This window comes from Porites lutea, chromosome 9 (assembly GCF_958299795.1).
Source record: "Porites lutea chromosome 9, jaPorLute2.1, whole genome shotgun sequence".
NCBI lineage: Eukaryota > Metazoa > Cnidaria > Anthozoa > Scleractinia > Poritidae > Porites > Porites lutea.
Genome location: NC_133209.1, coordinates 32,833,909 through 32,850,448, shown reverse-complemented (window position 1 = coordinate 32,850,448; position 16,540 = coordinate 32,833,909). Strand labels below are relative to the sequence as shown.

Here is a 16,540-nt window from a genome sequence, read left to right as displayed (position 1 = left end):
TATTATTAATATTTAATTTTCTTTCTGTTTTTAAAAGCATTTCTATTTTTATTATATTTATTTTTTTTAAATCACTTTATTATACAGTAGTTAGTAATTGCTGACATCTCTCTCACTCACTTTTATTTCTAGATCTTCGAGCAATGTGAGCGACTACTTGAGAACGAATGGAGCAATACGAATGAGTTGAGCGAACTGAATGAACTGAATGAAAATGAGTGAGCGAAGCGAACGAATTTGAATGAAGTGAATGAAGTGAGATTAACGAATGAGTTTTGTGAAATGAGTGAACAAGAGAGCGATGTTGCGAGATGAGGTAGAAATAAAAGTGAGTGAGAGAGATGGCAGCAATTACTAACTACTCATTTGAATAGCCGATAACATCACAGCATTTTACAACATAAATAATTTAAAAGTAGTGACTACTTTTAAAATGTCTCTATTATTGAATCTGGAAGTAAAAAGATTAACTTTAGCGCAAGTCTCAGACGATTGTAGTTTCCTTCTTTGAATTTCCGGCCTTTTCTGTAGAGTGAGCAATAGGCGTCAGTTCCAAGGCCACAGCCTGCTCATTACCATGGAATTCTTCTAGTTCTATGTCGCCCTCACTCCCCGACGAGCCACCGTAAATCTCTGGTTCCAGCATCTGTCGTCTCTCCTCTGATTGCGGATCGAACTGATTTTCCATGTCATCTGGTAATGGAGGCAAGGGATTGTTTGCAATATTTTCACTTGATCGCCTATAAGAAGAAAACAACGCTGTCAAGCATAGTAGATTCCTATAAAATTGACCATACATTTTAGATCATGCGCACGATTATAGAAGGCAACGTGAATCACGCTAAAACATTTTACGACGAGCCGATAATTCTGTGAGACAAGATCGCAATGCTCTATCATTATTTCAAATCTTGATGCCAACCGCAATGGACTCGAAACATGATTCGTACTCAGCGAACGGAGTTAGATTTTCTCACTCTGAGATTTATACGCTATTACGCTTTACCTGTCAAAAATAAAAGGCGTTCACGTTGATTAAGCGTCCTCCCATAATTATTCGCCTTCCAAACTGAAAAATAAGAGTCTCCTTGAATAACAATCACCTCCAGCACACTGTCTGAAATATATTAAGTGATGTTGTAAGGGAACTTCCTCTCTTCTCTCATTCTCTGAACGCTTGTTTACCTTTGATTAAACGCCGGCATTGACATAGGGGAACAGTTTCTTATTAGCCACTCGTTCGGCTCAATTTGAAATTTCCCGTGCACATTAAGACCATTATCTGTTTCCACGAGTTAAGCAATGCTATTTCTTACGTACCAATGAAACTGAGTCCCTTTCGTTCTTTGCCACGACCATGCACACGTCTCATAACGATATACTGTCTCCTCAGTACTCCTTTGAAGAACCTATTTCTTCCCCGAATAAGCGCTCCCTCAGTGGCCAAGCTAGTTTATAAGCAGATTTGGCCCTGCCTATCAGTATTGAATTAACATAACATAACGTATTTATTGTCAAACTAATATTGGGAAGTTCTTTAGCCTGGGACTTGTTGCCTCCTTTATGGGTATGGAATACCGGGTATGGACAACCCAACTCGCTTGTGGCTGAGCTTTTCAAGAATAAAAGCCAAATGCTTAATCGAAAGAGTACTAACCTGTTATAAACATCTGCTCTCGTCACAGGAACAGTGGGGTCTGAATCATGTGGATCAAGGTAGTAATCTTTTCTGCCACGGTTGTTGTCTTCTGTTAAGTGTAGGTACTCGGTCGCGACACTCTGTTGTGAAAAATAAGCCCAATATCGAAGTTTAGAATAAACATACCAGCCAGGAACCCATAACCCGGAGCGAGCGACGTCCATACTAGGCCTATGTCACGGCGTTTTTACGGATCAGTTTATTTTTAGACACAGTTTAAGGAGCACCTCTTCCCGCGAAAATAAAATCTCCACCATATCTATGAGCGCATTCGAAGTATAAGATATCAAAACGGAAAACTAAACGTTATTAAAAGGCAGAAAATACCATTTTTAGGTCTATATAGGTTTTGCTGACTAGTTTGTGAAATTTAAAAGGTATTCAAAATTCGTGCCAAAACCGTTCTAAAAATAAACTGCTCTGTGAAAACGTCATGACACAAGCGCATGGAAGTTGCTCAGTCCGGGTTATGGGCTCCTGACCAGCAAAAGATGCGCATCCCTCATAATCTTTCTTTCAACGGGCAGTCGAAATTCTCATGATCTTATAGAATCATAAATTTTTATAATCCGTATAGCTTTAGCATCTGCATTGCGTCAGTCTAAAAAAAAAAAAAAGAAAAAAGAAAAAATAGCATGCAGATCGTGTTATATCATTCCATGGTCGATCTACGGGAGGGACCAAGGGGCCCCGGGGGCCCGGGGCTCCACCTTCTTTATAGGCCAAACTGCAGTCTACGGGACTAAATGAGCGGGTCCTCCACTTAGTTAAAGATTTGAATCCGCCACTGTCACGCGAACATGGTAAATTTTTGAAGAGCACACAGTATAAGTTATCTTTTCATAGCGGAGCTCCACCCGCGCGCGAAGCGCGCGCGTGGGCGGAGCCCCATAGCTAAGGAAATGTGGTAATCTACCCATCCCAGAAAATTTGGTAATCACGTGACCGTACACCGAGCGAGCGATCGAGCGAGCGACCGTCCGTCCGCACCACAGGCATATCAATGTAAAATAATTCAATCAACAGGTATGGGAACCCAAATGCAACTCAAGGTTTTATTTGGAAGGAAATCACATGGCCGCCCGGACTTTTAGAAAGAAAAAAGTCGTGTCTTTTTCGGCGTTATTTTTTATGAGTACACTAACGTGGATAACAGAGAAAGAGCTAGAGCGAGTTACTGAAAATTCGTTGGAAGAAAAACATGGAAATTCAAAGCGGCGGTGAGAAAATGAGAAATGCTAGCGGCCAGTAAGGTGAAAATGAGCGGCAGTGAAAAATAAAAGCGAACATGAGCACTGGAAACAAAATATTGGGTAAGCACATACGACAATTTCTCCATAAAAATGGTGTGTAACTAGGAAGTTTGACGTTTTAGTCGTACAAAACAGTGTTGTAGTTGCAAAACAACGGCAAGGGAAAGACAAAAAAGCGTGCTGCACGTGCAAATTTGCTTTTTGCTAATTAGAAGAAAAAGTGTGCTGCACGTGCAATTAGTTTTTTTGCTAATTAGATCTATTAGTCTTGAAGCCATTTTCATTGTCGTCCCCCGTTTAGCGTTACACGATTTAATTTTTTTTGTTTACACGTATTATTAACCAGAGCTTCGCTTTTAGCCCTGGCTAAATCTATATATTATTCTTATTGCAAAGCTCAATTCCCGCTCGCCCCATCAGAACAAAGGATATATACACTCAAGAGAGTATCCCCACTTGATAAACTTCATTTTTCCCTTTGAAGGACCTAGTGTACAATAAGTTCTGATAACAGAGAGGATACGTTCTCTTAGTTCCTCCTTTGCCTCAAAAACAGTAGAAAAAAGGCCTCACCTGGGAAGCGCGTTGCTCAAGTATTGCACCAATCGACTGGCTGATTTGATCAAATTTAGGTCGTTTGTCGGGTCCTTCCTGCCAGCAATCTTGCATAATTTTGTAGATCTCCGAAGGGCAGTCGCGGGGATTTTCCATACGGTTTCCATAATTAAGGAAGTCTCGGAGCTCTTCTATGGGTATAGTGGGATACGGTCTGCCGCCCAGTGTAAAGATCTCCCACAAGCAAATACCAAACGACCATCTGCATTTATTTTTTTAAATGTCAAAGTTAAAAACATACACACTCGAAGGGTCATCACAGCCAGGGTCATTCCAAACCAAAAGGGCGTCAATAAAGCTCTGTAAGCGGTTTAAGCTAAACTGTGGACTCGAGGACACAGAGGTAAGCTGCTATTAACACTACTACAAGTAAATTATTGGAATCAAAACTTACGTGGCTTGCATATGAAGCGCTACATTCAAGAATCGTTATTAGTAGTATTCTTTTGCCGTGTTTACAAACCCTGATATAAACACGAGAGGGTGTTGGGTGAATTCAAGAGAATGGGTGCAGTCTGTAAACCACAGAAAAACAGTTTTCTGTTAAGGCGTCTTTATAGTGCCAACTTTCCCGAGAAAAAGTTGCAGTTTATGGCGATGATTAAAAGAGAAATTCTTACTAGACGAAGTTTTGCACGCGTAATCAGTACGGTTTTGTTTTGCATTTCAATTATAAAGTTCAGATATAACGCGCACTCTGATTTGTTGAAAAAGCGTGCTTTATGATAGAGAGTATAAAACATGCTGACGACACTCGTTCGCTTTGAAAATAAAAAAAGGGGAATGTGTGGGGAATTTAACTGTTCTTTATCATAAAACAAATAAAGAAGCCTTGACTGTGCTCTTTTCTGTTGTACTACTCAAGAAGAAGTAGAGAAAAACACTCAACTCGTACTTCCCAGTGTCGGATCCTCACCTTCAGATAAGGGAAGGATGGGGGGGGGGGGGGGGGGGGAGGATGGTCGGCGAATAGTGGCTTATTATATACCGAGCCACGAATAAATAAATTTATGAAGCCACTATTCACCCAGATTGAAAAGAATAATTGTATTAGTACATACATACGAAGTGATCTCAACAAAATCAGAGAGGAAATCCATGCTTGTCCAACGGGAACAATATATCAAGATTTATTTATATACATCAGGTTTGACTTATATACATCAAGATTTACTTATATAGATCAAGATTGATTTATATAATAACATCACGATTTATGCGTAACTGTTTCCCAAGGGACCAGTCTTTAAGTGATTTGCTATATAGCTGGAAATTTTGAAGCTAGAAATTCGTTAAACCTCGCTGTAACGGCGGTCACCGGTCAACATTAGTGGGCAACAGTGCACTGTTACCCTCTGACGTCACGCAATGTTTGCAATGTTGTCCGCCCAGAGATTTTAACGGGAAACAGTTTCATTGTTAGATGTCAAATATGTTATGGCAAGTTTAAATAATTACAGTAATCAAAAGGCCAGCTTCTTTTGAATTTGAATACTTAATTACGCACTTGTATAGTTGTCATCGCCGCATAAGATTTTGATATTCTTCCTTCATACATTTTTTATGCTATTTGTACTTACACATCACTTTTCTCTGAGTACTCCCTCAAAAACAATGATTCTATCGCCATCCACTTCATTGGCAAAAAACCACTGTTCGTCTTCACATATAAGTCACTCTTGTAAATATCTCGAGCAAGGCCAAAGTCAGCGATCTTCATGACGTAGTCTTTTCCAACAAGAACGTTTCTGGCCGCCAAGTCTCGGTGAACACACTAGACAAAACAGATATGTTTTGAACAAAGAAAAACAAAAACAAGAAATCAGAAACAAGAAAGAGCATACATGTATGTATATTTTATGAAAAGACAAAATGCAAATTGCCCTGAGAACATCACGTGGTGTGAAATGGGAAAATAAAATATAAGCTAAAAAGGTCTATTATAACCAAGAGCCACCTTGACTATAGCTCTTGTTAGAACTGAATTTTCTTGAGCAATGTGGGAATCCTTAAATGGGGGAAAATTACCTTTTTAGACGCCAGGTATTCCATTCCACGGGATATCTGGTAGGCGCAGCCCACAAGATTTGATATATTCAATCGAATCTCTGGGTCACTCGCAGTCGTAGTCCAGGTTGCTTCATAAACATCTCGCTTGCCTTGTAAGAACTTTTGTAAACTCCCATGTGGAGCATATTCCAGAATGACAAGGATACGTTCTCGCTTGATACAAGCACCAAGGAGGTTTACAATGTTTTTATGTTCTCCAATGTAAATTAGAATTTTCAGCTCTGATGCCAGGTCTCTTACTTCCTCCGCAGTAGCTCCCCCTGAAGTGCCAAAATATCGTACTCGGTCAGTAAAAAAAAAGTGCAGTTTCCACAGGGTCTAGTGGAGTCCATGTCACCATGTCACAAGCAACGTTCATGCAGTTTAACTGGGCACAAACCTCAGCAACAGGTATGAGCACGAACGGTACTCATGCATGAGAGAGGCCCCTTGCGAATTGCCCACCTCACCCATGCTGAATACAGGGGCATGGCTGCAGTTTTTTCCACTGGTTGGCACAGATTCCTAAATCAACCCTACCCCGTCTCCCAAATCATTACCGCGCAGGTAACCTGGTAACTCGTCCCGTCCCCTACATATTATCAGCTTCTGCTATAAACCAAATCCCTTTTTTGTCCCCCTCCACCAACCCCCGACAAGTACCAGCCATCCTTGCTCCATGGTAAATGTTACACAAGTTGAAATAGAGATCTCTTGACTTGAAACATTACCTCTAACAGTCTTTACAGCTACGGTGGTCTTCGTGTACGCACTGCCTCTGGGATCGTGGTACGCATGGCCGGCCCTGTGTTGACGAAACATTTTAGGTCGCCGCTGACTTTTCTTTTGACTTTTGTCTCTGGGACTAAAGTTGTTTATTCCTATAGCCTCTGCTTTAATGACCTTTCCAAAGGCCCCTGATCCTAGCACCTCTCCAAGAATGAGCTTGTCCTCAGGAAACTCAAAATCAGGGTCATAAGGAAGATCATTACATTGTTCAAGCAGTGTGCGATTAGGGTCAATCTAAAACAATCAAGAAATATTTCATTACTTAACGTATACCATTCAATAGGAAACTAAGCAATGGTAACTTCATTCCTTCCACTTCAACTGGAAACGTTTTGGTTCATGAGTATCACCTGAATTGAGAAGCCCACTTCAGGGCAATGGATCACTTTTTGAATCGAGTCAAAGGGGAAACAAAGTTTATGTTTGAAAAGTAGACTTAATTAAATCTATGGCCACTCCGCAAAGAAACTCGGCACCTCGTTCACGGTAGGTCGAAAAAAAAAAAAAAATTCGTGAGTATTTTTGCGGAACAGACCTGTCCATAGCCTGCAATGAAATGAAGAAAATGTCAGCCATCTGCACTATCTGTCAGCCATCTGTCATCTGTCAGCAATCTATGGTTAAAATTTTGCAAATTATGACTGTCGACTGGCCTCGAACAAACAACTCAGATGCTGCTGAATCAATGTATAATAATTCTCAAAAGTGTCCACCGCCATGAGATTTTGCACGAATGTAAAGTGGCCATAGGTAGAGCCACCCTACACTTCCAAAAGGTTACTAAAGAGCAAAAGCAAAAGAGAGTCGACAACGGTAATGAAGGAGATGAAGTTTGAAAGATCACAAATTCATATCATTTTCGCCGTGATGGTTGCCGCTTAAACTTCCTAGTGTTGATACAACCGGTTGAACAAAGGTTGAGAGACTTTTGCTTATAAAACCCCTTTCCTAATTTGATCGCTCCCCGGAGACAAAATTTTCACGAATAAAAGGAATCTCCCCTCCTCCGTTTTTCCGCGTGCAAAGTTGTCATTGTAGGTGTTGAATATGATATTGGAATGGGAGGGGTGTGAAATTTTCGCAGTCCAGACTTTAATAAAGTTCATCATCATAAGTTGCAGCATCTAAGCAGGCACTGGTTGTTATGTAGTAGCTTCAATTTAAGCTCGTTTCACATGGTATTTTACCTGGTGTTTTCCAGTGTATACTGGAAAAAGCTGATTACGATACTCCATAATCTGCTTCTGCTGATGGCGTATAAAGCAAAAGAAGGCGAACCCCAGGACGATACAGAAGAACAGGATTGCTCCAACAACAGAAAGGGCAACAGTGGCTTCCTTACTGAGAACTTCGTGTGGAGATAGATTTGGGTTGGATTTGGTTGACGCTAGAAAATATTCAAAGACAATATCGCTTATTGCTTCAGTTAAATTAAATTATTATTCATTCAAAATATTTCCCCAATTCTTATTGGCTAAAAGCACACGCATAATTCACCATAACCAATTACTGATGACCAAATTTGGAAGTATTTTGTGTTTAACGAGGAAATGACGTCAAAAGTGCACCCCACTACAGGTTAAGGCACTGTTACCGAGAAGACCTGGAGATGAGGTTGACTTGTTTATTGGTTGTGAAAAAAAATGGCGGACATTTCACTCGTTTCAAGAGTAAGAACTACAGCTGGAACAGGGCGAAATGATAGTAAAAAACACGGCAAAAACAGCAAGAAGACAACTCGGAGGGCGACATCTGCTATTTGGAGAATATTTGCTATTTGTTCTCGGAGGGTGTTATCCATCCCGACCTTTGGCCTCGGTGGATAACACCCTCCTCGATCTGCTTAATTCTTCATATCCTACGAAAGCCGAATTCATCAATTGCTAAATAAATCGATAGGCCCTTTGCAGCTAGCCGTTCACGTGGTACACATCCGGCATGCTAGAGAGCAAGGGGCGCACTGGGACAATACAAACAAGGAGGTCACACATCTCTGAGAAAATTTGGTAATCTATCCATCTGAGAAAAATTAGGTTATGACGTAAGAGTACGACCGAACACCGACCGTACAGACTCTGGGGAGGGGAAACGGAGTCAGGAGTCAGCCCGTCGGTGGGACGAGCATGTTATAGCGTAGCCCCATGGCTAAGAAAATTTGGGTCTATCCATTCGAGAAATGTTGGTACAACCAGTTGCAAAAATGGTGAGACACTCCCACGAAAAAAACAACCTTTCATGCTTTAAATCGCTGCTAGTCACAGGTTTGTGAGATATAACACTGACCTCCCCCCTCCCTCCCATTCAAAGTTGTTCCTCCAAGTTTTGAGCATGGTCTTGTATTGTTAGCAACTTTGCCAAGGGGTGGAGGGGGGATCACAAGCACAGGATCATGGACAGGCCATTTATACCAAAGTATGGTACACCCCTTCCCTGCGCCAACAGCACTCGCGCATGCTCTGGTCATCTCACCTTCACCGAGTTGACCCGGCTGGCCAAGCCAAAAGTGTTTATAAGGAGAAAAGTTGGCCCGCTAAGTAAGGTGACCCAACCTTCACAAAAGGATGACCAGGCTAGGAGAGTCACCCTTCTCGACAAGCCAACGTTTTTGTTTCAAAAAAAGTACAAAAGTACAAAAGTAGTTGACACACTTGTTTAAAACGGGTACTTTTAACAAACATTTAATTCATTTATTATTTACTTCCTTTTAAACGCCGTAAATCCCCCGACCCCCCGAATCAATGTTGTCTGAAGTAAAAAAAAGACTTGAGGGTCCAAAATTCAACATTGATTTTGGGGGGAAGGAGCTGGGGTAGACAGGGGAAGGGGATAAGTATATCCACTATGCAAAAAGGGGCCATTTTACGGAAGTGTGTCAACACTTTTGTCCCTCATTGTCTGAATGCAAAATTGTGCTACTGCACACAAGTTGAGCCGTGTATGACACTGATTTTAACTGAAATTAAAGGAATCAATGACATAATTATGTTATTGGTGGTGGGGGTGACATAGACTTATTCTCGACCGAATTATAGGGCCAATTCGAATTACGCCATGACGTAATAAAAGGGCTGCGATATCCAGAATTAACGTCGATATGGTTTACAAGCTAAACACTGACGCTGAAACTCGCGCCTATGTACAACTTTTGATGAATTTCAAGGGGGTGCGTACTGAAAATATTTTTAATAAAGTGAATATTTCTCGTTCTTCACTTTATCCGATTGTTAAGGCCCAAACAATCACGGATAGGGTAAGGATTGACACGTAGTGGGGATAGTCACTGGCCGGCCACGGAAATATGGAGCGTTAGTGAGGAGCGGCCGTCACTGCGTTCAATATGGAAACTACGGAAAAGTGAAGGTAAATTCATGGCCAATTCAATAAAAAAACTAAGGAAAGCGTAGCAAACATTGCAAGTGTACACTAAAACAATTACTTTCAATCCCACCTCGTGAAACCCTGTGTGACATGATAACGCAACGCAAATAGCGTGACATAAGCGCATATGTCTGTGTATTTCGACTGCATTTCTCAAGCGAAACCCTGTGTTTTTGTCTATTGTGGGCAGAGAAAATGAAGAGAGCTTTGAAACGTGAACTGGTATTTGAATCTCAAAGAAAACGACCGCTCAAACTGAGGAAAACACTGCTTCCTTCGTGTTACAACGGTTAACCACGTTTCGGCAAACGGAAAGTAACATTAGTCTGTTATGACCTCTTAATGTCGCTATGTATTCTCGTGGTTAACCGTTGAAACTCCTTATTTGCACCACATCGCTGGAATTTTTCTCGCCAAGAATACGTATTGCGAAGCACTTTCTACATAGCGGAATCTTCTTTTGCCTTTTGTGAGGAATTAGCGCATAAAAAAGGAAAATTTTCCAGCGCACGGCCGTCATCGAACACTTGTTATCCCCCTTTGCTTGTCATCAAGTGAACTTCTGGGCCAAAGTAATTGCTGTTTTGGCGATGATACAAACTGGTGTGTCTATCTTGAAAACAATTTCTTTGGCATTCTGTGATTTACGAGCTGGGAAATGAAATAGTTGTCCGTCCAGCATCAATAAACAATCATGCCACTGAATAAATGGCAGGCGGTCATGTAAAATCATTGCTAAAGTACATTCCTAACCTGGTATAACCTGTTCGACACCTACCTACGCTAAAAGTTTGGATCAGTTAGGTTAGAAAAGGTCTCAAAAAAAATAAAAAACACATCTATATATAGGGTATAGCACAAACGGCTGGCCCATCATTTATGAGGTTCATAACCTGTATATTGTTCACGTCCTTTCACTAATGGCAAGGTCAATGTCAAAAATAATGCATGTCCCCTCTGTTACTCTGCAGTACTTCATTACCTTAAGTTAACCATTTACCAGAACAATTTTCATTGTACCTTAATGTTTCCATCCTTTTTCCACTATTGATAATACTTGTGAAAACATTACATCCGCAACAACGGCATTGATCACAACACAAATCATTTCTCGACCCGACAGGGTATCAGGAATGCGCGCGGGAGTACAAGATTAAGTAATGACATCCGCTTCGTACATTTTACTCTACGTATACTACAAATCAGGACGAAACTTTATAAATTGATGTTTAAAAACAAACAATTTGGCCCATAGAGTAACGTCATCGCACAAAAATTCAGCGGCGTCAAAAATCTAGCCGGAAAACACAGATACATATTTCAGACAATCAGGGACAAAAGTAGTTGACACACTTGTTTAAAACGGGTACTTTTAACAAACATTTAATTCATTTATTATTTACTTCCTTTTAAACGCCGTAAATCCCCCGACCCCCCGAATCAATGTTGTCTGAAGTAAAAAAAAGACTTGAGGGTCCAAAATTCAACATTGATTTTGGGGGGAAGGAGCTGGGGTAGACAGGGGAAGGGGATAAGTATATCCACTATGCAAAAAGGGGCCATTTTACGGAAGTGTGTCAACACTTTTGTCCCTCATTGTCTGAATGCAAAATTGTGCTACTGCACACAAGTTGAGCCGTGTATGACACTGATTTTAACTGAAATTAAAGGAATCAATGACATAATTATGTTATTGGTGGTGGGGGTGACACAGACTTATTCTCGACCGAATTATAGGGCCAATTCGAATTACGCCATGACGTAATAAAAGGGCTGCGATATCCAGAATTAACGTCGATATGGTTTACAAGCTAAACACTGACGCTGAAACTCGCGCCTATGTACAACTTTTGATGAATTTCAAGGGGGTGCGTACTGAAAATATTTTTAATAAAGTGAATATTTCTCGTTCTTCACTTTATCCGATTGTTAAGGCCCAAACAATCACGGATAGGGTAAGGATTGACACGTAGTGGGGATAGTCACTGGCCGGCCACGGAAATATGGAGCGTTAGTGAGGAGCGGCCGTCACTGCGTTCAATATGGAAACTACGGAAAAGTGAAGGTAAATTCATGGCCAATTCAATAAAAAAACTAAGGAAAGCGTAGCAAACATTGCAAGTGTACACTAAAACAATTACTTTCAATCCCACCTCGTGAAACCCTGTGTGACATGATAACGCAACGCAAATAGCGTGACATAAGCGCATATGTCTGTGTATTTCGACTGCATTTCTCAAGCGAAACCCTGTGTTTTTGTCTATTGTGGGCAGAGAAAATGAAGAGAGCTTTGAAACGTGAACTGGTATTTGAATCTCAAAGAAAACGACCGCTCAAACTGAGGAAAACACTGCTTCCTTCGTGTTACAACGGTTAACCACGTTTCGGCAAACGGAAAGTAACATTAGTCTGTTATGACCTCTTAATGTCGCTATGTATTCTCGTGGTTAACCGTTGAAACTCCTTATTTGCACCACATCGCTGGAATTTTTCTCGCCAAGAATACGTATTGCGAAGCACTTTCTACATAGCGGAATCTTCTTTTGCCTTTTGTGAGGAATTAGCGCATAAAAAAGGAAAATTTTCCAGCGCACGGCCGTCATCGAACACTTGTTATCCCCCTTTGCTTGTCATCAAGTGAACTTCTGGGCCAAAGTAATTGCTGTTTTGGCGATGATACAAACTGGTGTGTCTATCTTGAAAACAATTTCTTTGGCATTCTGTGATTTACGAGCTGGGAAATGAAATAGTTGTCCGTCCAGCATCAATAAACAATCATGCCACTGAATAAATGGCAGGCGGTCATGTAAAATCATTGCTAAAGTACATTCCTAACCTGGTATAACCTGTTCGACACCTACCTACGCTAAAAGTTTGGATCAGTTAGGTTAGAAAAGGTCTCAAAAAAAATAAAAAACACATCTATATATAGGGTATAGCACAAACGGCTGGCCCATCATTTATGAGGTTCATAACCTGTATATTGTTCACGTCCTTTCACTAATGGCAAGGTCAATGTCAAAAATAATGCATGTCCCCTCTGTTACTCTGCAGTACTTCATTACCTTAAGTTAACCATTTACCAGAACAATTTTCATTGCACCTTGATGTTTCCATCCTTTTTCCACTATTGATAATACTTGTGAAAACATTACATCCGCAGCAACGGCATTGATCACAACACAAATCATTTCTCGACCCGACAGGGTATCAAGAATGCGCGCGGGAGTACAAGATTAAGTAATGACATCCGCTTCGTACATTTTACTCTACGTATACTACAAATCAGGACGAAACTTTATAAATTGATGTTTAAAAACAAACAATTTGGCCCATAGAGTAACGTCATCGCACAAAAATTCAGCGGCGTCAAAAATCTAGCCGGAAAACACAGATACATATTTCAGACAATCAGGGACAAAAGTAGTTGACACACTTGTTTAAAACGGGTACTTTTAACAAACATTTAATTCATTTATTATTTACTTCCTTTTAAACGCCGTAAATCCCCCGACCCCCCGAATCAATGTTGTCTGAAGTAAAAAAAAGACTTGAGGGTCCAAAATTCAACATTGATTTTGGGGGGAAGGGGTTGGGGTAGACAGGGGAAGGGGATAAGTATATCCACTACGCAAAAAGGGGCCATTTTACGGAAGTGTGTCAACACTTTTGTCCCTCATTGTGGGTATTGTATGGCAACATTGTATTCGCTCCATGTGATGGTGTGAGGGAGCCAATTTAGATTGGAGGTGGCAAATACCCTACTTACCCCTAAAAAATAAAAAAACAAAACAAAACAAAAACAAAAGCCCTAGTTAATCTGTCTTCTCTGTAAAGTCATTTGAGAACATGAAACATTTGAGTGGATTGCCCTGTATCTTCTCCTCTGGAACATATCAGCCCGATGAAGGACATTAAGAAGGCTAGATAGTAAATTATCTAATCTGGTATAATAACAACAGATACTGCAAATCCTTTATTAATTCCCCCCCGTGGGCTTATTTATTGCAAGTATGTTTCAGGGGGGTTAATAGAGGGGGGAGGGGCTAATTTAATACAGGATAGGGTGGTATCAATGCTTCATAAGTACTAGAGTGCATAGTGGAAAAGAACAGGCACATGGCCTGCGGCCAAAGATGAAAAACAAATCTAAACTTCCAGCACGTGAATCAACCATACTGGATCAGTCCACATGAGGTGTTACAGTCGTCATTGGTTAATATTAATAGTCTATCCTTTAAGGATGAGGGATGAGGGAAGGGAGGGTTTAAGAGAGACGGGGTTAATAACTTTCTTCTCCTGGAAAAAAGGGGGGCTTCTCAGAGAGGAGGGCGTATTTGAGAAAGGGAGCTTTGTAGATTATTTAAGGTATTTCACAAAGTTTGAACCATCAGAGCAGGGACAATTTTTTTAATTTTTGTCTAAAGCTAGGAATGCCTAGCCTGCAAAGCTACGGCTTATATTGTTATTGTGATGAAATTAATTTCACTTGTATAGCAAAGTTCGAAGCTGCTCTATCATACTCCAGTAAAACTCTGTTCCCAGGGTTTTTACTTCACCAATTTCTGAGGGAAAATTAAGCCCCGGGAATAAGGTTGTAAAAGGCTTTCAAAGACAAAACTGAAACAAAAATACTTTTTGAGACCCAGAAATGCAGGCAAGAGTAATAATTAGTTAATAATTGTGTAACAAGTTCTGCCACACATTTAACAACACAAGTCACACAATTTACTACTATTTAATCACACAATTTACAGCTATCCACAAGAAATTGCAGTGTGCAGCATTGTTTCTTTGTTTAATTCATTGTAAACGCCTCCAAAAAGAAGTAGTGGGCGTAAGAAAGGACGGGCGCGCGAGAGGGAGACACGCAAGGAGAGAGGGAGCGCCTGCCCGGAAGGTTCCCTCTTCCCTCGCGTGTCTCCCTCTCGCGCGCCCGTTCTTTCTTGTTCAAAACCTACCGGTAGGGGGAAGAGTAATTTCAGCAGGCTCTCCGTAAACCCATTTCTGCATATTAAAAAAATAATAGGTCACTTTGGAAGATACTATCAATGTACAAGAAAAAAACCACAACAACCAAAAAGAACGTATTTTAAGTCTGTCTCAAATAGAAGACATTGAGGTTTCCTAGACTGCCTGTGCGCGGAGAAGATTCTTTAAATAATGTTGCAAGACCTTCTTTGCCGGAAGTGGCCCAAACGATCGCGCCACAAATTATTATTATTTTGTTTCTTACCCCATTAACTTCAGTTGCTGCTTTCACATACACCTTGTAAATGGTCATCGACTCCAATGGCGCATTATTGTAACCACCATAGATCTCTCCATCACCAAGGACAAACTTTCTAGGAACCTGTTCTTTATCTCGATCAAATCTGGCAGCAATATAATATTGATCCCCATTGGCCATTGCCTTCTTGTAGCCAAGAATGGTTTCTGGTAAAGAGGATGTTGACCGTTTGTTGACTGTTGTGAGCTTTTCCACTACAACTTCATGAGCACTAGTTTAATACAACAAAATCATACACATTTAAGCCTTTAACGATAGAGTACAATCTTACGTCTCATTTACACCAACAAAGCATGTTTATTTAACCGACAGGGTGTGAGAAAATGAAAAACAGCTGGAGGAACTAGAACTACAACATTGTTCCTGCAAATATAGACTGTTCACAGTCCCCTATTTTTTCGTGAGAGCGTTTAGATATACCGCGTCTTACGGTCACGGTTATCTTGATTTTTAAATGTACCTACCGAGCGGGCGTCGGGGATTATAGCTCGGGGGGGGGGGGGGGGGGCGACAAAAAAAAATTGACACTCATGCAAGATGGCAGCCCGTAACGCAAAGCGCTCGATCTCGATGATCTTACGGAAATATAGAGGACTGTGAACAGTCTATCCAAATACAAAAAAAGCTAACTTTATCCCTATGAATAAAAAGGATCATGAAACAGACAAATGCAACTATCGCCCCGTTAGTAGTCGGGATCGTATTCCTGGACTAGCTTTTGATTCTATTTCTCATTATGTGCTGCTTCAAAAGTTGCAAGCTGATCGTCATCAAGTCACCATTGTTAATGGCTGTTGTTCTTGCTCGAGTAAAGTTACGCTTGGTGTCCCTCAAGGATCTGTGCTCGGTCCCTTCTTATTTTCTCTCTTCTGTAATGATTTGCCAGACATTGTCAGTGACTGTGATGGTGAACTGCATATGTATGCTGACGGATACCACCATGTACCTAATTGACCTAATTCTGACGTGGTAGCCACCTAACTTAATTTCATTTTGAATAAAGTCACGAACTGGTTTCACAACATTTTTTTTCACATAACACCCGGGCAAGACAGAATTTAAAACGACGATGTGACTTAAATAGTCTAAACACGTTTCTGAATTGTCGAAATAGTTCACACAGAAACTTAACCCGTTGAAATCACTTCATTTTCTACCAGTTGAAGCCCGCTTGGACTTCTACCATAAAGTAATACGAAAATTCATTACGTATGGTCTTATTGTGTGGGGTGCCACAGCAGTTCCTGTGACGAACTTGAACACATCCACGTAAGAGCTGCTAAAACAGTTTACCGTCTAGACTGTAGCCTGATTCTCAGACGTCCGTGGTAGTTCGCGGGAAGCGACGGGACCGCGAACGACCTCGAACGTCTGCGAATCAGGCTATCTAGACTGCTGCACACTACCTGAAGACGTCTTGAACACTTTCAAATGGTAGCCTGTGAACCGAAGCTCCCTGTTCGGAGA

The 16,540-nt window shown here is 40.9% G+C and overlaps 1 protein-coding gene across 1 annotated transcript in view; it reads right to left on the bottom strand.

Annotated features, from left to right (window-relative positions):
* Positions 1-298: 298 nt before the first annotated feature.
* LOC140948072 (uncharacterized) overlaps positions 299-16,540 on the bottom strand; it is a 39,521-nt gene continuing 23,279 nt past the window's right edge. Inside the window, exons 14-22 of the mRNA XM_073397293.1 lie at positions 15,020-15,284; positions 14,745-14,790; positions 7,593-7,792; positions 6,348-6,639; positions 5,596-5,897; positions 5,148-5,341; positions 3,526-3,769; positions 1,658-1,779; positions 299-740 (exon numbers count right to left, since the gene is read on the bottom strand). Of these exons, the coding sequence (XP_073253394.1) occupies positions 485-740; positions 1,658-1,779; positions 3,526-3,769; positions 5,148-5,341; positions 5,596-5,897; positions 6,348-6,639; positions 7,593-7,792; positions 14,745-14,790; positions 15,020-15,284 (1,921 nt within the window). The 3' untranslated portion in view covers positions 299-484. The remainder of the gene's footprint in view (positions 741-1,657; positions 1,780-3,525; positions 3,770-5,147; positions 5,342-5,595; positions 5,898-6,347; positions 6,640-7,592; positions 7,793-14,744; positions 14,791-15,019; positions 15,285-16,540) is intronic.